Below are 24,553 nucleotides of genomic sequence, written 5' to 3' on the forward strand. Positions count from 1 at the left end.
AGCTGTCTGCAGAAATCTCCAGAGTGGCTCCTTTTTTTAACCAAGAGCAGGTATATTTTTATAACACTGATCTCTATTCCAGAAGGCTGAGCTAGTCCCAGACAAAAGAAGAGTTTCACACCTGTACAGAAAAATCTATTGTGCATAAACTGAAATTTTATTTATTTAAATCAAACTCATTTTTATTAATAAAATCTACATTTTAAAATGTTACTGACAAGTATCTGAGTGAGACTCGTGATTTAGACACATCCTTTAATGTTTCACTAGAATAGTGGAAAAGACCTGCCTTGAAGCATTTCTTTTCCTTCAATCTGTAGTGTTTGTGGATTCCCAGATACCCAGCCTTGACTCAGCAAGGCTTTCAAGGAAACTGGAGCAGGGAGCTGAAGTGCCAACCCTCAGCTGTCAGTTTTTGTACCTGTGTGACTGACAGGAGAAGAATCAGGCTGATCAGAGCCAATGCTCAGCAGAGGATGGATTTAGTGGGAAAGGGACTCAATTCCAAAGAGCCTGAGAACAGAGATGAGTCAGGAACAGGGTGGGGATGTTGGGCTTTGCAGCTGGGCCAAAGCTGCACAGAAGAGACTGAGCTGTTCAGATCATAGCTAAGCCTACTGCTGACAAAAGCTTGCTGGACATTTTAGGTGCATGAGCATGAAGCCCAGATTTCTTAATCATTAGCTCAGGTTAAAATAAAAACTGAGTCTTTCCTAACCCCTCTTTTACATTTAAAGAACAATTTGGAATAATGCCATCTCCTGCTTGGATCAGTGATGTCCTAGTAAATAATGCTCTACTGAGACATTGCTAAAGTGCCACTGTCAGTTTTCTTCTTGCCCCAGCTTAACACCTTCAAAGTGAAGAGGAAGAGTCTCAGACACAAACTTGTCAAAAAACTACAATTTCAGAGGTCACAATGTTATGCTGATAGTCACAAGATGAAGTTCAAGCAGGATTATATTTTGGAATCAAAATCTAGAAAGAAACAGCTTTACTAACACTCATTAAAAATCAAAGAAAACCTGGCCACTGAAATATTTTTGGTGGAGAGTAGCTTTGTACAATTCAGGTTTTTTTTATACCCTTGCAGATGGTTTCAGTTCTCAAAAACAAGCTTCTGCCTTGTAATGGAAGGAAAATAAAGCCTAGCTGTTTATTTTATGTTTAACTGCAGAAATTCAACTGTATGCCATCTACATGGGAGTGTTTAATAGGCTTAGGCACTGCTAAGTGAAAAACACCTCTAAGACTCATGGTGGGAGTTTGAGAATGTTCAAACAAAAGCTGCTATCACCACACTTACAGACAGCATCATGTACTTAATACTCCTTACATTGTAAAATTTAATATTTAAATACTATTTATATATAGAGAGAAGAAAACTATACAAAAATATCAGTGCAATTGTTCTGATGCTTATTTTTTTCTGTGTCTTACAAACTTGGGAGATTATCTGGTATCTCTAAGCAAGTACAGCATAAAAGGACATTGTCCCAGGCCTTTCACAGCACTCTCTGTACTGCAGCAAACAGCATGCAAACGCCCCAAGCATTAGTTCAGGTACTCCACAAAACACACCAGCTGACTCCTAGGATGCCTGGCTGGAGTGATTTGTTCATGCTCTCCTTTCAAAACTAAATTCATGTTGTTTAATATAATTTTTACAAATGAGATCAACGTTAAGGCACAAGTGCAGATTGTTCAGAATATTCAAATCTGGCTCCTCATGAAAAACAACAGGTGGGGGAAAAAATCTCATATAAGAAAACACCAAGGGAAAGAATTTCAAGGAAGGCCACATGAGCAGAAACTATAGAATTCTATTGTTTTTCTCTAAGCTGCAAAGAAGACAAACTCATGCCAGGACAAAGGGGATTGGACACAGTCCTTCTCCTGAGGAGGAGAAAAACTGACAGTCAGAGACACTGATAACCAAACACTTGTTGCTGAGTTAGAAATTGCAGTCCCTGCTACAAAGGGTTCTTTTTGACAAGTTAATTACACATAGTAAATTAGTGAGGTCAAACTAATAATTACTGAGAGATGGGAACTAATTCAAGTAGAAAAAGTCCTGAGTATAAGAGACCTGACAAAATTGGTGCTGCTGACTGGTGAAGAGTCAGAAAACAGAGGACAAATCCCAACAACTGCATTTCACATTGTGGGGATTCTTTTCCATAACAGAGAAATGATTCATTTTGTGGAAATAAAGTGTACAGCAATCTTCTTTAAACATTTTACAGACATAACCCTGATTTTTATTTCTTTCACAAGGTATCTGTAGATTCTATCCTCAATTAACTGTGGCTGCTTCCTACTCAACCTTTTTTACAGCCTGATCTTTTACTCCAGTCTCATGAGGCTGCTGAAGAATTTACCTTCTCTAGAGAATTCTGCTGGAGGTATTTTTAGGATAAATATGGCTCCAATGATTATGGTCTAAAGCAACAGACAAGTTTCTGCAGAAACAGATGAAGAGAGATGCACAAGGGATAGTGTTGTACTATAAAACTTGTTGTGTAACATCCTACAGCTCACATGGAATCACCTGCTGAAAATCTGACTTAGAGAGTTTGAAATTTAATGCTTTAACTGAAGCAATGCAGATTTATAGCACCCTTCATATGGCATCATGAGGACTATTCTATGTTCAGCACTGTAAGACATTGTTACAGTTTGTAAGCTTTGCTGACTAATTTCATTGCATGCAAATAAATATGTGCAGTTGAGGTATAAGAGCTTTAATCAGCGCCTGGAACAGGTTTTATAAATATATAACTATGTACATATCAATTCTCCAGGACAGAAAGCCATACTGTCAATAACTTCTGCTGCCTTTAATTCAGTGTGCAGACATGATCTATGGGGAATGAAAGCAGATTCATATTCAGCTGGAGCTCAGCCATGCCTAATGATTATGTCCCCAGTTAATTTTTCTGTCCTCCCCAACCAAAACCCTTCAGGCAGATTAGTGCTTTAGACCTAAATATTACACAAGTACAAGGCTTAAGCTTTGTCCCAGACAATGAGGTACATTCAAGGGGAAAAAAAAAAAAAAAAGGAAAAAATATCTTGTTCAAGGAACATCACCATCACTTGAAGCAAATAAAAATGAAGTTTTTACATGTTACTGTGGCTCCTTTAGTTCTCATCATCATCACCTTCATCCTCTTCCACGGGCTCCCGCAGACCTTCGCTCTGACGGCTTTTCCCAGCCATTTCCAGCAAGGCCTGAGCCTGAGGATCCACATCCAGGATACTCTTCTTACCTTTTCTCTTCAAAACAAAATAAAATGCAGTCAATTTAAAAGGTCAGTATCAGGCTACAGGGAAGACTCACACTCAAAAGTCTGTAAGTGATGTAGTCTGCAAGCTTGGCACAATGTAGAAGAAGTGTTTCCAATTTCAAAATTCACAAACACGTCAAATGATTTTTACTGCTGCAGCTACATAAAACAGCCATAAACTTTTCCTAAGATGACAGTGAGATATTTCAAGTTTATTCAGGTTATAAGCCATCCAGGACATCCTGGTTAACCCCATCTCAGTCTGAAGTGCTGATGGGAGGTTTTTAAAGAGATCCAGTTACAATTCAACATTTTCTGTAAACAGTCTGCTCTGTTTCTACTTAGAGTTATGCGTCCAGTGAAGTCAGGGTAGATGAATTTAGTATGAAAAGAAGTAAAAATTAAAAAGAAATAAATTTTAAAACCCCACCAAACTGTACAGACCAGACAGTTTAATAAGAGAATAAATTGCAGGGATAGAGGAGACTGGAGAGAGGGGTCCTACTCATTCCCAAAAGTAATGTGCAGAAAGACTGGCATAAATCTATTCACACAAATTTATGGTAAAACAATAGTAAATTTAAAGTTACTGATAAAGAAAGCTTTTGAGTCTCTTCTTGAACTAGAGATTAGACTTATAGAGTTTCCAGTGCTTTTAGAAACTCTGGGGTTTACTGAGCCCCTCCAAGGAGGTTCCTCCCAGAGACCATTCCTCAGTATCAAAAAGGCCTTCTGAAATTCAAAGTACTGCTATTCTGACTCTATCACCTCCTGATATTCTTTCTTGTTGGCAACCTCAATAATTCCACTACAGTTCTGCTATTTGGTGCTACAAAGCACATGGCAGCACAGGGCCAGGTACAGAACATGTTACTGACTACAGTGGAGAGAGTGTTTGAACAGGAAACTGCAACCATGAGCTTTACATTCGCAACTTCTGTTCCCACCAGGACACAATTTCACAGGTTCAATTCACAATTTCACCTACCCCTGCACTCTCAGGGGCGTCTCCCACTGCCCAAACTTCCATGGCATCCAGTGTAAAATCCTCTTTGGCTGACAGCTGGGGGCTGTTGTAGGTGGTGCAGCGAGGTTTGGCTTTGCTGTGGCCCTTCCCATAGTCACTGTCTATCCAGAGGCCAAAGTAGCCATGCTGTCCACCCATACCCTGTGGAGAAAACCAGCATATTAAACACATCCTGCACAGGGAAACAGACTGGCAAAGTCAGGAAACCTGAAAGTAAGCTGCTGTGGTCACTATTTATGCCACACTTCTGTGAGTAGGTGAAAAAAGGGGATACCCACATCTACTATTCCTGAACACTACTGAAAATTTACCTGAGTGATACTGCCCTACCTCTGTGCTTCACAGAATACAAATATCTGTCACTTGTGCCACAAATTAAACTCCTGGCTTTTGTTTATTGACTATTAACAGCTCCATTTCAAATGGAGTGGCAGGGCTTGGGTTTGCTGCCTCCTTTCCATTTAGGAAAGTATCTGGAGAAACCAAATAATCAAATAATGTAATTTGATGTTGTTCACTTTTTCTAGAGCAAATTAATTCCAGCCTGCTGGAAATCCCCAAAGTTATGGGCACATAATGCTCCAAAACTGTAAAGTATTTCCAGGACAGGTGGTGTGTTGTAGCTCTGCAGAAACTCCTCTGCATCTGGAGAGCTCATTTGGGAACTTGAGTAGGAGTAGCTCCTGCCACTGTCATCACACAGCAGCAGCAGCAGCTACTTGCAATGTCTGCACTCTCATCCTGCTGGGAATTTTCCTCCATAATTCCAAAAGCAGTTGCTGTGGCAGGGAGAGCAGCCAGTGGAAGAATCCTCAGTTACACAGATTACTTTGTAGTTTTGTGCTGCTTCAGGCATGCAAATTTCCTCAGAGAATAACAAGTGAAATAAATCTGCTCTCAGAAGGAAAAAAAAAAAACACAAAACACTTCCAAACACCGGCCACAAATCCAATTTCCAAATCATCATTTCTGAATACTTACAAGTCCATTTGGCATAGTCTGTTGGCCATGGTTTAAATACATGTAGTGGTCATTGTACCCTGTGTATGTGTATACAGCCAGAGTGGGGAAAACAGAAAACAGAAAGCATCTGTTGTCACCTGCAAACAGAGAAGCACCTCAGGTCAGACAAGAAGTCAAGCAATAACAAATAAATTAGAAAAAATAATTTAAGCTGAATAATTCAAAGACAGCAGCTGCCATCCCGGAAAGCCAGTAGATCCCCCATCAAGATTTATATATATATTTTTTATTCTCAGTGAACTCTGTGCAGTCACAAAAATCAATGCAATTACAGGCTGTGATCAAGGGCAGAGTCAGAGGCACCACTAGGACATTATGTCACTATGTCACCTACCCCAGCCTGCATTATATCACCTAACACTGGCCAGCTGACAGATCTGTACAAACTGAATGCAGACATCCCTAGTTCTGACTACACTGACAGATAAATCAGTTTAGTCAATGATTTAGAGCAATTTTCACCATGCCCAGTTCAGGATTCAGAGGCACCTGTGGTGTGCTTGCTGTGTAGGCTTTGTATGTTTCTCTATCAGGAAAAAATACAAGGAAATGGATGTGTAATCAGGGTAAAATAATATTATACCAAGTGTCTGAAGTGGTAATTTTCAAACACTCATTTAAGACATGAATTAAGTTTCTAATGTAGCCACAATGAGGATTCCCAGCAACACCAAATATCCATAGCCCATGATTTTTTTTCACAAATCCATCACAAACATTCTTTCCAAAGAGCTCTTCAAAAACCCTCTCTTCTCCCTCAAAATTTTAAGGGAACAAGAAGTTTAGCTTGTCCAAAGAATCCTCTGGCTGCTGTATTTTAGAAAGGGAACACAGTGCACAAATGGCAAGAAGAGGCTCAGGTGTTCCTGATGGAGGACTGCCATCCTGTGGTCAAATTATTTAGACACTAATTCATCATCTGTGCTCTACTTCGTTCATTTTCATTTGATTTTCAACCTAAGAAGCTACAGGGCTTGATAGATTTCCCTGAAAACTTGTTCTGTGGTCAGTAAGTCCTGCAATTTTAAAAGCCTTATCAAATAAAAAACTATAAATATTAATCAGCAATATGCCTGGCTGCCATGCTAAGAATAACTGTGCATGTGTTTTATGTTCTTTGAAAGTCAGTGTTATTTTTGCCACAGAGAAATTCACTTGGAAGTGTAAGAAACACTTGGTGTCATTAAAGGGACAGTATCCATTAAGGGGACAGGATTCTGGTGCCTGTACAAAAACCAGGGAATATACCAGAGATACTAAAGAAAGAAAAGTTGAGTTTTACCTTGAAACTGTGGCTTCACCTCCCAGGAGTGAGATGCAAACCCACCAAAGATGAAACCATCCAAGTCCCTTATGATCACTATGCAAGGACCTTTGTTCACTATATGGGCACACAGCTGTGAGAAGCTTTCCCCGTGGAGCCTGGAGGAAAATAAGAGCTGCCACTTGTGCTGCATCTCTGCAGGCAGGTGGGAGTTGATGTAGATGATGGCTGGGATGTCCAAGAGACTGACAACTCCTCTTCCTTTGATGCCTTTGCAGTGAGGAAGCAGGTTGAGGATGTCGTTGGTTTGGTCTGGGAGGGAATGCAGGACGTGCAGACCTTGCCTGATGACAACACTGAGGAAAACTGAGATCTGGGGAACTCGGTACACCCAGTCCTCAATGGCACTTTGGTCAAAACTTGTCTCCAGCAGCTGAGAACCCACGGGTTTTGTCCCATCTGAGGAATAAGACACACAGGGAGAGGAGTAAGTCTCCCTGTCTGGAAAATAATCAGGTGATTTTTAAGTGTGAAGATAATGGTAACATTATTGTAATGGACAGAAAACCACATTTGAAAGGAGCCAGGAAAAGTAAAATGTCAACATTAAACAAATTAAACAAATGCACCCATAGAACTGAGAAACCTCTACCTGTGGCATTCTTTGGTTGGGCTGTCATGATCTAGAAATGCAGACTTTGAGCTACAACTCATGAAGTGTTCTTTACAAGACAGCAAGATCTGTTATTACAACAGTGCAAAGACAGAACTATGCTTTTTAAAAGGACATAGCCAAAAATACATGATAAATTTTATATTTAAATAAATATTATTTAGATGCCCATTCCTATCACTTGCAAGTCAGGTATTTGTGAAATACACATGTTCCATGACAAACTAGGACTTCAGATCAAATCTCACCTGAATTTAGGGGAGAAAGATGGTAAGGTTAAGTAAATAAAATGCCAATGTCATTTTCTAAGCACTAGGTTTGAAATGTTGGTCTCACCCTTAAAATTCAAAGATGTGACCTAAAGAGAGAAATTCTCATGAGATCACTGATTACACAAGCTCTGGGATAAGCTGAATCAGGGCTGCTTACCTGGAAGCTTCAATTCTGAGAGCAGCTCAGAAGCCAAAGCTTTGACTCCACTTGAAGAATCCCTCGTATTCTCCAAACTCCAACCTTTCAGCTCCTTCCTGTAGCTCAGTACATGGACTACAGATGTGATCAGATCCTCTGTGAACTTAAAAGATTAAAACATCACCATTTTGGTATTTCTTAAGTGAAATTTCCAAGAGCTTCAAAGGACTGTCTGAAGATAAAGTCAAGCAGTAGTGACACTGTAATCCCAAAGGCAGACACATCTCTTGCCATGACAAGTCAGGAACTACAGAAATGCTATTTCAGTGTCATAGGCCTTGAAAAGGATCCCTTTTCAAGTTGTTTCATACATGTTACTTCACAAAGCACCTCCATAAAATAGAGAATGAAAGAGGGAGGGGAAGGTCAAGTTTTGCAGTGTAGGAGCTGCCAGTGAATTACTGTTCTGTGATATCTCAAAAGTTACAGAGTTGATTCTGCAAGTAAAGCTCTAGAAAGCATTTTACTCACTTCCCAGAAGCACCAGCCACACCACAGCCCTTGCTGGCTCTTAACCATAGCCCTGCTTTCTTACTGTCCCCCCAACACACATTTAACTGCTCCTTTACCTCTTGGATTTGTTTGCCCTTCAGAGGCCCTCCCGTCTTGGCGATCATTCTCATTATGATGCTAATCTTCTCATCTGCATTCCCTTTTAAGAGGTTTGACATAAAAATTACAAACTGCTCCTTAGCAATCTGCTCACTGAGCCCGGCTGATTTGCCAGGCAGGTCAATGCTTTTCATTCCATGGTACAAGCGAGCAGTCATTGCCTCTGGCAGGGGCTCCCGGGTGTGTGCCTGCAGTGAGAGAAACAGCAAAGAGCACGTTTAACAAACGAAGAACAACTGATGTGTTCCAGTTAATCTGTGCTGACATACAGTATGTAGTATCAGCAATAATTTTTTGTCAAAGAAGTGCTTTGCCAAGAGAAAAATTTAAAATTTCTGTTTTTAGAGTGGTATTTTTAGTGAATTAGGTTGATACTGTTTTCTAGAAACACCATGGGCTTCAGAAAAACCAACATTGTAAAGTCTTAATAGGATATTAGCAAAGGGTTTCTAGGTGTTAACTGGTGCAAAGGTTTACAGCTCTGACAGTAAAACATTCAAAACTGTGTTTTAATTCTGCTTTCCATAGTGCAGCTCACTTAAAAGCCAAGTGGAGTGTTTTCCATATCTCAGTTTTGGCCTCAAGGTAGTGTTTAACCCCACATACACGTGTAAAAACATTCCTGGAAAACTTCCCCCTGCATAGCAACTAATTGAAGCACAGATCACCTGATTTTTAAAAAGCATCCCTGGTGTTAAAGAGAGTCAAAATCAGCACTTATTCATCTGCATTGCATGTTTGGCCCTTTGAATTGAAATCTAGCTGGAATGCATCATCACTCATCACAGCTCTGTGGGAAAGATCTGACTCTGGATTCAAAGTGTTCAAGATAATTACAGAGTTTAAAAATAAATCACCTCGAGTACATGCACAGAGGAGGAGGTGATTACCCAGGGTCCTCACTGTGCACAGAGGTGTGCTGAGGACCTGGCCTGACTCTTCCACACTGGGGTAGCTCAGTGGGGACTGTGCTGAAATCAGTGGAGCCCCACCTGCCTAAAAGCCCAAGTGCAGCTCCACTCAGGGGAGCTGCTGTTGCTGATTCCTGGCTCAGTACCACCCCTGGGAAGCCACCTGGGCTGCTGCTATTTGCTGTTAATGGCTGTTGCTGGGCATGAGAGCTCCAGCACCCTGAGCTCGGTGCTGCTGGCACTGACATCAGTGCCACAGCTCCCATTGATTCCAGCAGCAGCAGCAGCAGCAGCAATAGCAGCCACAGCACTCACATCAGAGAGCTCCACAGCGAGGGAGGGATGCTCACGGGGGTACAGCTGCCTTTGAGAGGCTTTCTAAAAATCCTCTATGAGCCTCAAGTGGGAGAGGCAGCAGGGAACACAACTAAAACATTATACTCAAGGATTTTTTACTTCACACTGCTGATTTACCTGCCTACTCCCTACCTAATCCCACCACTTCACTGAGCTGTTTCATTTTGCTTCTAGCTATTCCAAAGAGTGGGCCTGGGGTGTGAAAAAAGGAGGTGTGTAAAAAAGGAATCCTTAATAACCATCTAACTCACACCTCTGACAGCTTAGAACCCTTGTTTTGAAAAGGCTTCATGAAATCATCAAGAGGTTCCTGCTCCACCTGCTTCCCAAGCTATGCAGTGCAGCCTGTCCTGGCCCCGATGCCTGGGGCCTCACCAGTGGTACCAGATTGTAGCTGGATCAAATCTGTCACATCTCAGTCCAGACATGAGGCATTGTCACCTACAAGGCAGAAATGCCATTGCCATTCTCCCTGCACCTACAGGAAGTCTTCCAAAAGATTTTCATTTAAGATGGCAAACAAAAAAGGAAGAAAAAAGGTAAATGTTCATCAAAGATCACACTGATCTGGGAGACACTGATCTCTGGAAAGAGAACTTCTGCCAGGTCCCAAACAATTAACAGGCACCAAGGACAGTGGATGAACTAGTGCTGAGAAACCAGGGAGCAGGAACATCATTTCCAAACTTGGTGCTCTAAAAATTGGTGACAGCTCACAGCCAGCCAGGCTGCAGGAAGGCTGAAGCTGGTCTGTATGCACAGGCATTGCTGAACACCTTAAAATAACCTGCTGCTTTCAATGAGCTTTAATTTGACTCCATTATCTGTGTAATATACATCAAACTGCACTTTACCACCACATACATTTGGCCACTTAGTTCCTGACTAGCTGCAGTTATTAAGGATCCCAATGACTCATTTTTGTCTTTTCTTGATTAGAAAATGAATGCAAAGTTAATCAGAAGCATAATGCATGTTAATTAGCTAAAACAGGGAGCCACAGCTTAATCAAGTCAAATTGAATTTTCTCCTTTTAGTACAAGTGAAGAGATTAGAGAGAGTGATATGTCAAGGGAGACAGGCATAACCAAATAAAAATTGACTTTGTGACAGCTCCTCAAGACAATCTGTAAATGATCCCACACTACAGACTCCAGGGGTAAAAATATTCTTCCCATTTTTCAGGTCTCTGTGAAAATATTTCCATACACCCTAACTTACTTCAGAATCAGGAAAGCTGCAAATGGACCCAAAAGTGCAATTTAAGAGATAAATGCAAACCTGAAAGTCACTACTCTGGTTAAACTGCAAGTTAAATATCCATCCTGCCCCAAAATACAAAAAATTAAATTGAGATGAGCAATCCTTAAAAAATACCACATCTTTATAGTTTATTTCTGGAATTCTGTTCAGTGCACTACATCCCAGATATATGATGAATAACAGACTCTCTTACCTGTAGTGCTGCCAGAGTCACAGTTTTCTTTGCAGCTTTGGCATTTTTTGCTCCAGATGAGCCACTGGATCCTGATAAGGTGTCAAACAGTCCATCAATGTCAGACTGCTCCTCAGGAAGAAATCTGGAAAGATGATTCTGATAGGCATTGCTTTCAGCATTCCCCATCTTTTCAACCTGAAGCAGAGAGAAAAAAAATCAAAAGAAACATTAAACACAGAAAGGTATCACAAGGGCCATGAAAGACATATCAAGCAGACTGACATACCAGTGCAAGCTTTACAAGAAGAGCAAATTAGCAGCCTTACAGGAAATTATTAAAACTACTGTTTAGTCTCTGTATTCACCAAGGCTCAATGAACCTGGAGAACATCTGTGAACAGTAACTGTGCTTTAAAGCTGACAGTCTGACAGCTCCTGGCTAAAATCACCCTGGCCACCAATGCCAACCTCAGTCAAGTCTCTATCAAGTGGAAAAACCAATATGATCTAACGGTAAAATTAGTTTACACAAAGTGACTGTGAGTTTGACAGCTGGATTACATCCCTAACATGAAGGGAAAAGCCTGATAATGGATTAGTTATGACAGATTATGCTGCATCTTTCTGGTGCATTAATGGACTGAACCTAAGTTTGCCAATATGATGTGGTACTAAAACACCATCACTGCAAAGTCTCTGAAAATCACATAAGAGTGGGTTTTTTCATGGACGCATTCTAAAAATAATTTGAAACAAAGGAACAAAAACATTTAGGAACACAACTGAAGACCCACTAAAAACACACAGATTTTTATGAAACCAATAAATCAATCATTGGGAGTTGGTACCCACAGAATTAAAGCCAGTGGTGGGGGGTTGGTGTGGGGGTTTCTTTGTTTTTTACTTTTGGTGGTACAACTATTTCTCTCAAAGTCCCAGGAGTCACCTGCACTACAGATTGATTTTTAGTGTTGTCTGGGCCATGTGCTCTGCCCTTCTCCTTGGAGCAGCACAGCACAGACCTAACAGTGCCCAAAACCCCAAATTCCACCACGACCACAGTGACGGCCACCACTGCCAACAGCCTTCCCACCTGTTTGAGAAGACACAAGCCTGGGGTGACGATATGGAAAATATCAGATATGGAACAAAAACATCATTTTGCAGGGGGTTCTTTCTGTAAATTCCATATCCTTCCTGACATCTCTCTTTTGTAGACAAGCCCATCATGCAGTCCTCCAGCCACCTCTGAAGGACACAGTGCTGAGCCCAATGCAGTATTTCTGTCGTTAACTTTGTTTACCGTAGACAAGAGGCCGGGCTGTGGCTGCTTCACCTTCAGGCCTAGAGCCTTGTTTGCCTGAGGAAGACGCCGATCGTGCGGTAAGCACCGAGGGCTGAATGGAAACCACTACAACCTAAAAAACAGACCGTGGACATGTTGTTAATTTAAGCAGCGAAAAGGGGGCTTTGAAGGGTTTATTCCCGGGGTGCCCAGCTCATCCTCCGCAGCCGGCGGCAGCAGCTCCCGCCCCATCCCAGGGACGAGGCTGGGGCTGGGCCGAGCCCCCCGCCCGCCCCTCGCTTACCGGCAGGGCGGGCCGGCCCCGATGGGCCCCGAGCTGTGACACCGGCCCGGGCCTCGATAGCCCCCGATGGGCCCCGGGCTGTGACACCGGCCCGGGCCTCGATAGCCCCCGATGGGCCCCGGGCTGTGACACCGGCCCGGGCCTCGATAGCCCCCGATGGGCCCCGCGCTGTGACACCGGCCCGGGCCTCGATAGCCCCCGATGGGCCCCGCGCTGTGACACCGGCCCGGGCCTGGCCGGCGCCATCCGGCACCTCCGCCCGCACGGCCGGGGCGGAGCGCGGGGCCGGCCCTCGGCCGCGGGGAGGGACGGGCGGAGCGAGGAAGGCAGGGAAGGGATGGAGGAAGGCAGGGAAGGGATGGAGGAAGGCAGGGAAGGCGAGGAGCGCGGTGTTGCCCCCGCGATCTGGAGGCGACAGGCGGGCGGTGAAGATGCAGCCTGAGAGCTCCGCACACAGCGAGAGCCACCCTGCCTCCATCAGGGCTTCCTCAGCCTTGAGGGGACCTTCTCTCCAAGGGAACGCTTTTTCCTGAGGAAACCCTCATTTTTGAGCGAACACTTCCCTCCTTTTTGAGGGAACCCTCCACCCTGAGAGAAGTCTCCATTTTGAGGGGACCGTGCAGCCTGAGGGGACCCTTTTCCCTGGAGAGAAAATCTCCTTTAGGAAACCGCCCTCCCTGAGGAGACCCTGCTTTTCCAGGAACCCTTTTCTCTGAGGAGACCCTGCTTTTCCAGGAGCCCTTTTCCCTGAGGAGACCCTGCCTTTTCAGGAACCCTCCTCCCTGAGGAGACCCTGCTTTTCCAGGAACCCTTTTCCCTGAGGAGACCCTGCTTTTTCAGGAACCCTCCTCCCGGAGGAGAACCTGCTTTTCCAGGAACCCTCCTCCCTGAGGGGACCCTTCTTCCTGAGACATCCCTTTTCCCTCAGCCTCCTTGGCCCTAAAAGTTGTTTCAAAAAGAGTAAAAATTCAGAGCTGTAGCTGGGACACAGCAACCACCCTTCGCATCTCCTGTCTGAGGTGCCAGGTCCCCTGTGCTGAAGCATTTTAAAAACCATCCCAGAAATTATCCTGGGAAGGTCCTAGAAAGGTCTGTGGGTGAAGGTGTTGCTGGCCCTGATCTGTGCTGGAAACAGCTCATGGCCTTTGGGATGGGAAAAGCTGGGTGTGCCTGTGTGTAGTAAATATACTCTGTGTAGTAAATATACTCTGTGTAGTAAATACACACACACAGGTCACTTGCAGGGTAAACGCTCCAGCTCTGGTCAGTTTCAATGGCAGTGGGGAGTGGAGGAAAAGCACAACAATTTGTCAATGAATAGGTTCAGTTTCTGTCTCCTGACTGGCAGAATCAGGCTGGTGCGAAGCTGAGAAGTAAAAAGGCTGTACATAGGCTAAGGGACAAATGCAAGGTGACAGGGACTGGCCATGCCTTCAGTCAGACATGGGAAGACTTGGGAGAAAAAATTATAACCTCAGTGGTTGCAAAACTCTGGTCCCACAAATCTTTTTTTTTTTTTTCAGGTGGCAACTTTTCATCCCATTTGCATTATTCTCCTTGTTCTTTTAGCTACAGGGTTTGGTTCCTGCAGCACACCAAGGCCTTCACATACAGAGCAGTGACACCATTTTTGTCCATGCTTTGTCTGACTCTGGTTGATTTTCTTGCAGCCTGAGCTCAGTGTGAAGCCTCCTTCTCCTTCCAGAGCTGGGAAGTTCATACAAATCTGCAAATTCACACAAATCTGGTACTGTGACTGTTCCTGCAACAAGGTACCATGGAACAGGTTAGCAGCTTTGGCATTTAACTTTTAATAATAGTCTGATCAGTGTGTTTTTAACAGAAAGCAGAAATGTGAATAAGAAGAGAATTTAGGGGGGAAAATCATAGTTTCCCAGAGAAGTTATTAATGTCCCATCTCTGGAAGTTTTCAAGACCAGGTTGGATGGGGCTTGGAGCACCCTGAGCTAGTGAAAGTTGTTCCTGCCCATGGTAGTGTTGGAATGAGATGAGCTTTAAGGTTCTTTCTAACACATCCCAATCTGTGATTCTGTCTGCACTAACCATGGCAGAGCTCCCACTGTTTTGCTCTTTCGCAAGAATGAGTAAAAATCTTGATAAAGTTAAACCACACTTTTTAATTGTGGGGTGGTTTTTTTAACCTTCACAGGTGCAAAGTTTCATAAAAACCTGTAGAATAATCTTCCTCTTGCCAGCTCAGAAACAGATTGACCAGAATTCCAGGGTGGATGCTGTTTCAGGCTCTCTCTGATCACCACTAGAGGCACAGGAGTTCCCCAGCTCTTTCAGCAGGGTCAGCACATAGCAAGTAAAAATGAAATAATTAATGGCACGTTCATATGATGTGACTATAACCTGGGCTAGTGGAAGGTGTCCCTGCCCGTAGCAGGGTCGGGATGACCATTTTAACTCAAAACAGCTCGAAACATTCCAGGATTCAATGACATTCCTCTTGAAACTGCTGGAGATGTCTTTGCCCACACGATGGCACCGCATGTTTAGGAAGTTCCCCACACTGCGGGCTTCAGCACCGCTCCGAGCCGGTTTGGATTCCCCCGTTCAAACACTGTGGGGTAGAAGTAAAACTCGTGTAATAAATTAGTTTATCCCTTTCCTATTAACTCTACGTAATGACCGTGAGGACAAAACTGTTCTTGGTGGAAATCCCTCCCTGGGCTACATGAGCATGTTCTGGAAAAAGTCTGCTGTGACTTTGGTTTCCATCAGTGTTAATGAACTTCCAGAAAGTGAAACGTGCACAATGAGAAAAACAAAGTTTTTTCATTCAAGTTAACTTTTTCTTCTTTAATATTTTTTTAAAGGTTAGTGTTTCTGTGGATGTATTGCTTCACTTGCAGTTGGAGTTTTACATTTGTTTGTTTTACTGGTTGTGTTTCATATTTTATCTCTTCCTGTAGGACCTTTTTTCAGTCTGGAGATACAAGCCTTGAGATTCTAGGCTTACTGACCTTGCACTCAGACTGACAACCAGCCAGCTAATTCTGATTGACCAGTATCATCCTCACAAAGAAATTATGATCTCAAGACCCTTTTTCTCCAGCTACTGAGCTCAGAATCAATCAAAAGCTACTGAAAGGTACCTGGCCTGGTTTAGCTCCAATTTATCCCCTTTTGTTCAAGCCTTGCCCGTTTGTGACAGAGATGACTGCGAGCTGTGGGTTTGTCGGCCCTGCCCCTCAGTCTGACCCGAGCTTCCTGCTGCTCCTGGATGGAGTTTTGTCACTTGCCTGTGACATTAGGCTGTAAACTCCAGCTCTGAAAGCCACAAGATACTCACACTAAATCGCACAGATTATGCTCCTGCTGAGGGAATTTCCAGGTCAGAGGCCAACCACCCTTTGAACGCCTGTTCTTCGCACTGTAAAACCTGGTGCGTAAGGGCAGCAATTCGCAGCTCTCCTTAAATGAGTCGTCACTTCCTCATGTGTATTTTCAGCTACTCAGCAGAGCTGGTGAAGTGCTTTGTTTCTGCCAGTCAGAAAGAAGAGAATACACTAAGATGCCTTTTAAGGACATTTAAGAATATACTGGTGTATAAAAGAGAGGAAAAACACACAAGAAGGTTCTATAAACAATTGTGGCTAATTTTGTGAACTGGTGTTAGACGTATGTTTGATTGCAGAGTGAAAAAAACAAAACCACAAAACCCCAAACTATTTCTTTTAAAGACTATATATTTTTGACTTTAATAAAATGGAGTAGGTTTGGTTTTATTAGTTTGCCAAGACCACAGAAAATTTAGATTAGTTTCAGGTAATCCTCATTTCAGTTCAAGTCTCTCAGTTCAGGTAAGTCTCCTTCAGTTAAAATAAATTATTTCAAGATAAGAAAATAGAATATAAGTTATGAGCTAAGCAGCTCTGCGTTTATATCAAGCACATGTGGTTTACCTCAGTTATCTTTTAGTTTCTTTAAAATTCTTTTTTTCTCCTCTCTTGAGTTGGAACAGGGAAATTTTGCAGCTCATTAGTCTTGTATACATATGTTAAGGTTGTTACTCTGTGGTGTCAGTGACTCAGGATCGTTCTGATTCACCTTTGGTATGATTCATACCTCGCACTGAGTTCTCACTGAAGGCCAGCTGAGGAAGGGACCCTGCTGTGCCAAAGGCTGTGCAGACAGACAGGATTTCTGCTCCAAAGAGCTTATAATTAGCTGCACTCACACATGCAATGAGCAGAACTCCAGCCCTCTCAGGCACAGGCATCTGAGAACTCCAAAAATGGCATTATCACACCGGAGGCACTTTTCAGCAGGGTGTTTTGGGGGTATGTTCACCTCCTGGGAAGGAGAGATTGGGACTGTAGGTCCAAATAAGCCGTTCAGTTTGAGCCCTATTGCAGCCTGGAGTGCAGATAAGCTCTGCTGAGAGTCACGTGGAGGAAACACGGCTGATGCTTTTCACTTCCCAGTTATCACTCAGCATTTCAGTTCCATTCTATTGCAGAACTCTGCCCTTTGCAAAAAAGGTCACATTTGAGTTAAAAGAGTTAAATTATAAAAGACCCTTTCCATGTTTTAGGGTCTAGTGAACACAGAAGTCATTTCACCCCTTTTAATGCCATTAGGCTCAGTTTCCTGTACTGATGGACACATGAAGTTTCACAAGCCATCTGCAGTCACAGTGGAATCTTGCAATAATGGTATTTGATGAAACTAGTGGTAGGCTGGGCTCTCTGATCATCTGTAGGGTGACCTCAGCACAAAATTCTTTTTGACTTTAAAAGGTATCCTCCAAACCCACCCCTCATACCCTTTTATATCCCTGTTGTTCAGCTCTGCCTGTAACTGGCTGCTGTAGGAGCTGTAACTTCACAGCTTCTCACCTGATTTGCCTTCGGGTTTTTGTAGGATTGCCATATAAGGCTAAAAGAAAGTCTGATTCTCACCCAAACTGAGTCCTTAGGTAGTCACAAAGGAAGTTCTGGGTTTTGCAAGTCTTTGTACTTCCCTTTACAAACCCTCTGCCTGCTGGTAACCAACTCTTCTATAAAAGGAGAAAGGGTGCAGTGAACAGATGAATCTGATTATTGGGGTTTGAACTAAGTGATGTTTAAGGTCACCTCCAAACCATTCTCTGATTCTATGATTATGGGTAGAGCTTAAAACATGCAGTATTTTAGAAAATGTACTTACAGGTGGGATAACATTAATATAAACCACAGCAAATTTAACAAGGCAAACAATCCTTAACAAAAGAACTTCTTCCACCAAATATGCAAACTCTGATGCTGAGAAACCCTACACAGCCCCTTTTGTTTATTTTCTGCTTAGCCCAGGCCTAGTTTGAATTAAATTCCAGATTACTTACTGCATTACCCAACTCTTGTTTTGTTTGCAAAAATTTGTAATCTGTGTTTAGTGAAAACTGTAGAGGAATACAACAAGCCTGTAAATGAGTAAAGGAATCAAATGGTAGAATTCTGAATATCAACTGTCTTTGGGTTTGCTTCTTTTTTTTTTGTTTGGTTGGTTTAACTTGGGTTTGCTTTTTTTTTTTTTTTTCATTTACAGGCTGCTTTCTATGAAGGAATTTTAGAATTTGTTGAGGGTATTTTCTCCAATGAGGAAGTCTTCCATAGAAAATATATAACTTTAGCTGTTTCCATATATAGTACTAGTACTACAGGATGGAAAGCAGAGGATGCAGATGGAAACAGAAGGTCTCATTTCCTCATTTCCTCATTTCCTCAGAGCACAGCTTAGTTCCATCTATTTCAATTGTAATGTGGGCAGCACATTACAGCTGTGGCCCAGACTTTCTGTTCTGTTTGTGAGCATGGATCACCTCACAGGGTGTTACCACAGTTGTGTCCTTGGGGTCAGACTGTTTGGTCTGCCGACCCCAAACCCTGGAAGTGCCACCGCCATCAGAAACAATGAGGTGCAAACACAGTGAAAAACATCAAAGAATTTTAGAGCACTGAGTGTTGCAAACAAAAACATGTTTGAGCAGGAGATAGGAACGTTCTGGTAACATTCCTGAACTCATTTTCACTCTTGTTCACCTCTTTAATGCATGCAGACTCTTTCTCCAAACAGTGGGAGAAAACCTCTTGAAACATGCTAGATTTGTGAGGGAAGGCTTTTTCAGCAGGGCAGCTGTGTTTCTTGGCAGTGTGCAGTATTGACACCCACCATGTAACAAGAAACCAGTGTTTTGTCCTCTGTTGTATGGAAAACCCTTAAGTTTTGAAAATAAGTGATGGAAACATGATCGTGGCTTGTGATGTCAAGAGCCATTGAGGAAACAAATAAATTTCTTGCAGTTTCAAGGGTTTGTACAAGTGCCCTGCTTTGTTATGTGCAGCTACTTTTCCCACACAGCTTCTTCCCTTCCACCTGGGCTGGATTTGATCTGTTCATTCTTTCTTTGTTCTTGTTGTTTGTGCAGCACAATTTATTTTCCACTGTAACTCATCTTTTTAACTGCTTCCCATATTTCTGTCCAGGTGTGGAATGTGGCTTTCAGAGTCCAAAGCCTTTGGTTACCTTTCACAGAGTGACCCAGAGCCCGTGATGGGGTGGCTATTGCTCAGAACAAAACCAGTGCAGGTTGTGGGAGCACCCAGTTGTTGCTGACTGCTCAGTGCTGGGATCTCTGCTCCAAGAGTGTCCAGGAAAAGGTGAGACACCAGATCAAAGTGTGGGAGAGGAAGCAGTTCCTGCTTCATGCCTTTCCCAGGGGTGTATGTATATATATATATACTATATATAGTATGCAATCATGTCCTTGTACATCTCAGCATTGCCAAATTGCTCCAATAAGTTCCAGGTTGGTTTTTTTTTTCAAAATTTTGGGCTACAAAAGCCTGGTTCTGGAGCAGCTTCCTCTGTGATCCAGCTGGATGGAATTTTGTCACTTGCCTGTGACATTAGGCTGTAAACTGCAGGGTAACCAGCTCTTAAAGCCACAAGATACTCACACTAAATCCTACAGATTATGCTCCTGCTGAGGGAATTTCCAGGTCAGAGGCCAACCACCCTTTTCAACACCTGTTCTTTGCACTGAGAGTGTAAAAAAGTCAAGCTGGAAACCTGGTGATCCAGCAGCTGGATCCTGTGTGATCCAGCAGCTTCCTGTGTGATCCAGCAGCTGGATCCTGTGTGATTCAGCAGCTTGATCCTGTGTGATCCAGCAGCTGGATCCTGTGTGATCCAGCAGCTTCCTGTGTGATCCAGCAGCTGGATCCTGTGTGATCCAGCAGCTGGATCCTGTGTGATTCAGCAGCTTGATCCTGTGTGATCCAGCAGCTTCCTGTGTGATCCAGCAGCTTCCTGTGTGATCCAGCAGCTGGATCCTGTGTGATTCAGCAGCTTGATCCTGTGTGATTCAGCAGCTTGATCCTGTGTGATCCAGCAGCTGGATCCTGTGTGATTCAGCAGCTTGATCCTGTGTGATCCAGCAGCTGGAGCTGGATCCTGTGTGATCCAGCTGTGCTGCTTGCTGGAGCCATGAGCTGTGGGAGGAAGTTGGGGCAATAAGCTGCTTCCATCTCAGTGTTTATTCCATGTGTGGGTACTCCAGTACCTTCATGAAAGACCTGTGGCAGATGTGTCCCCCACAGATGTGCAGAACACAGCTGCTTTCTCAGTGGTTGCTGTTTTCAAGTTGTACTTTATCACAGGAGAGGGAAACCATCATTATCGACAAGCAGTCTTAAACTGCAAATCCAGCTCTTCTGCCCAGTACAAAGAGCTTTTAAAGGTCAGTCTGGCTCTTTACAGCTTGGGCCTAATTAGGCATTGCAAACAAGCAAGAGGATAACCTGTGCTTTTATACTGAGGAAGGTACCAGTGAGATCAAGACAATAGCAGTGAGCTGGGACAGCTTTGAAGGGCTGCCTGTAAATCATCTGCTGCTAGGGGTGACTCAGAGCCTGTGTCCCCAGACAGGGCTCAAGTTGCAGTTTAAAGCAGCGATTTCCAGTACTAAACAGAAAATGTGTCACAGGACATCAGAGTCCAAGCCAAGCTCTGCCTTTAGGTAGGGCTCTGCGCTGGCAGCTGATGTGGGGAAGGGGAGATTCAAGGTGGTGGGAAAAGAGGGTGAAGTGGTGAAATGCTTTGTGTAAATGGTTGGGATTGAAAAATGAAAAAACCTTTTTTTTCTTCCCCCCAAGGTCTGTCCTTGTCCTGCTCTATGGCCTCAGGCGGGTTTGTTGTTCACTTGTACATCTCTCCACACAAATACTGAAAGAGTACATGGTGTAATGGGCCTGATTTTATTGCAGTGCTGTAGCAACATGCTTTCTAACAACACAGGGAGGAAAAGTAACAGCACTGTTTCTACAAGCACCCCTGGAGCCACCTTTTATTCCCATCCTGCAAAAAGAATCTCCCTCCCTTAGGTACCTCCTCTCAGAGGCAATGCCAAGCTGTGGAGCTGCACAGAATAAAACTGGTTCCAATGGCTTGGGGTGCATCAAAACCCCCCTGACACTCAAAAACAGCCACAAATCTGGCAGAGTGTGAGGCCACCACCAAAAGTGGGTGTCACACGATACCTTCTGCCACTGAGGAAGAGCAGGCTGTTTCTATGGCTACTACTGCCTTTCTCTCAAATGCATGAACCACTGGTGCTGATGAGATCATATTGTATTATAGAAAAAAATATTTACTCACATACTGCTTTACACTGCAGCATTTGTTGAGCTAGTAAATATCTGAGTTCCTATCATAAAGACATTTTCCACTTTACGTATTTTTATAAAAGGGTAGGGTTTTCCTCGTCTCTGATTTATAAATGCATCCATTTTGGCCTCGAAAATCCTTGTTCTGGTTTCCATGACAACAGGTCTGATTTTTGAGACTATTTCTTCCCCTTATTTCATCTTGGGTGGGGAAGAGTTGCTGTCCCCTTCCAGTAGCAGTGCAATGGGCAAACAAAATGGTTGTCTTGGAGAAAAATCTGCAGACTTGAAGCCAGAAACTTCAGCCAGTTTTTTGAAACACAAGTGAGAGATGGCACTGCTAACCTAGCACAGGTCTGAGTCAGATTTTTTGTACATGAAAATTCAAGTGCATATGTAATTCCAGGAAATTTTAGTCATGTACCACCCAGTCATGTACTTAACAAACTGCTCTGGTATCCCTGAATAGCTCTGTGTTGGCACACAGCAAAATAACCAGACAAAGAGGATCCAGCCAGTCTGTTCATATTGTCACTTTACAGATTAATTAGTACTGAATGCACTTTATTATTTGAAATACACTCTCACCAGCTCTATTTTTTCCCTCAAGACATCCCATTTTCAGTACTGAACTGCTAGGACTGTCTGTTTCACAGATCATTCATGGGTAAGGCATATTCCTTCAACGTGGAACAGTGCATTTGAGACCAGGGGTAGTAAAGGCACCATAAATAATCCACAGCTGCTCAGTGCATTTTGCACTTTTAACATTTTCAGGAAAAATGAAGATAGACAGCTGCTGGTACTCCATGGCTGAAGTGGTTTAGTAATTGCTCTTCTAAAATGATAAAAAGGCCTTTTTTGCAAACTCCTCAGAAAATCCCTGGAGAGGTCTTGGTTCCTGTTCCCTGCAGAGAAGAAGCACAATGTACCTGCATCATTTTGGGCAATAAGTACCTTCAAATGTGCTGTCCCCCCAAGTTTCAGATGTAACTTCTCTCTTTTACTTTCTGCAGAGTTTTCTTAATTTATGTGGGTAAAAGGCATTATTTACCACAGTGTTTAAGGTATCATTGTGTCATGGCATTGTAATCTCACAGATGGCATTATAAACCACAGTGTTTAAGATATCATTGTATCATGGCATTATAATGTCATTTTAGCTGGCAGCAGCTTGATAAATCATCTACCCATTCCTGAAAGAAGTCTGGGATTGCTCCCAGGGTCCAATCCAAGTGCTGGAGATTCCAGCCCATCTTTTGAAGCAGAAATCCAAGAGTAGGTCAGGTATTCTCCATTAAGGCAGAAGGCAGGAGTATCTAATTCAGGCTGTTTTATCCACTCCATTGTAACCTGTCTGTAATTCACACTAGAGGCTGCTCTGTGACTCTGCTGTCCCCACCTGTGCAGTCCCTGACACATCTCAGGGTAAAGTGAGATTATTGCTGAAAGCCAAGAGCAGTTAGGAGTGAATCAATACCAGGCACAACACAAAAGTGATTCAGTGATTGCCTTAAATAACCATGCACAGGTTTTGCCTTCTGTCCTGACTAAAACATGCTGCCCATGCTGAGTCCCTTGGGGACAGTGAAGTCACAGCAGCACCATTTCAGCTGTGCAGCCAACCAGAGACAATATGAGCACCCTCCTTTTCTGTGCCCTACCGTGACATGCAAGGGATTAAAATGTGAGTCATCTGCTGAAAGAATTCTGATCCTGAGGCAGTAGCATGGCTCTTAGAAAGGTTTTGAATTCTGTAAATATTAATTATGAGTGGTGAAGAAAGCAGACACAATTGAAAACAATGAAACCAATGCAATTCCATCTGCATTTTTAACTTTTCAGATATCAATGTTTCCATCTAAATTGCTCTCACACTTAAAATGCTTCAGTGGTTTTATAACCCATTGAAAATTAATTTTTACCTTTCTGGGTTTTTTCATTTCTGGTGGCACAACTTCATGTGATATTGCCCTCCACAAAAGTGTTGTGTTGAAAGCCTAAATTTTGTTTGTAGTGCTGTCTGAATGGTCCTGCAAATAATTAATTGATTCCTGCTTTTCATATAGCCCAGAGCAAGTTTAGAGGAAATAAATGTAACATGAGTTAGTCATCCTTTAAATAATCTCAAAGCAGGGAGCCCTACATTAACAGCAGGCTGATAATAAGCTGTGCAGTGCTGTCTCCAGTGAAGCTTTCCACATGACTTCAAATAAATTGATGAGCTGTCATTTATTTGTTTGTTTGCTTTTTCTCAGCGGGTGAATTTACAGTCTCCTTGCTGAAGTATCAATTATTCTTGTAGAATTGAATACTTCTGTTTTAGGATTATGCATGTAGAGGCTAAGGTGGTTTGAGACATGATGCAAATTAATAAATACCAACTCTCTTAAGACACCTGTGATAGGGTCTGGTTTTTTTGGACTAGAGATAAATATGTTACAGGAACAGCAAAGAATGGGATTAAAAAGAATCAGCAGACCTGATCTAACCATTTAATTTTTTATTTTTTTCCAGCTTCTGCTGCTGACCATCTGCAGCTGCTGTCGGTCAGGCATTGATCTGACCTCTGAGGGACAGAAATTCATTCTGTTCCCTGCCTGGTCCTTCAAGGCTTTTTATCCTGGCATTTAAATTGGATTTTATTCAATTTTATTTAAATCCACTGTATCAACACTTAATGAACAGAAGCCCTCCCACTCTGCTCTGTGGCATCCCATTGTATAGCAGCTTTTTATTCTTGTGTGTGTGCTATGCATATTCATGTCCCTTAATCTTTCATGCTAATGTACATTTCCCTTTCCCATTCTTTTTCTCTTCTTGATTATCATTAAATACCTGGATGATACTTAAATGTCAGAAAAGCCCTGAGAAGTGCCACATACTGCAGAACAAATAGTTTATGTTTAAAAAGCCCTGAGCATGGGAATATCTGCTTTCCAGGCAGAGGGACTGTTCTGGCCAGCTCTGAAAAAAAAAGAGATCTCTTGAGAGAAATAGATTTATGGTGCTGGTGGTGTTTTGATTTTGAACTTTGATATTGAAATTGGAGGTTCAGAAATGAATCCTGTCTTCTCTCTAGTTCATCTCTGCCCTGACATGATAATGGGTCACTTGGAACAATCAGCTGGCTTCATTAATTATTAATCCTAACACATGGCAAAAGCAATCTGGAGATTGGCTGGATGTGTGGGGGTCTGTTGATGGAAATGTAAAAGGGGCA

At 42.8% G+C, this 24,553-nt stretch overlaps 1 protein-coding gene across 1 annotated transcript; it reads right to left on the minus strand.

Moving 5' to 3' along the window:
- Nucleotides 1-134: 134 nt before the first annotated feature.
- MEAK7 (MTOR associated protein, eak-7 homolog) lies at nucleotides 135-12,905 on the minus strand. The gene is made up of 9 exons (XM_066557352.1): nucleotides 12,656-12,905; nucleotides 12,370-12,484; nucleotides 11,085-11,261; nucleotides 8,318-8,548; nucleotides 7,707-7,851; nucleotides 6,623-7,063; nucleotides 5,299-5,417; nucleotides 4,279-4,458; nucleotides 135-3,279 (listed from the first exon to the last, which is right to left on the minus strand). The coding sequence occupies exons 3-9, from the start codon at nucleotides 11,250-11,252 to the stop codon at nucleotides 3,145-3,147; spliced, it is 1,419 nt and encodes a 472-aa protein (XP_066413449.1). The 5' UTR covers nucleotides 11,253-11,261; nucleotides 12,370-12,484; nucleotides 12,656-12,905; the 3' UTR covers nucleotides 135-3,144.
- Nucleotides 12,906-24,553: the final 11,648 nt, after the last annotated feature.

The sequence above is a fragment of the Molothrus aeneus genome, chromosome 11 (assembly GCF_037042795.1).
Source record: "Molothrus aeneus isolate 106 chromosome 11, BPBGC_Maene_1.0, whole genome shotgun sequence".
NCBI lineage: Eukaryota > Metazoa > Chordata > Aves > Passeriformes > Icteridae > Molothrus > Molothrus aeneus.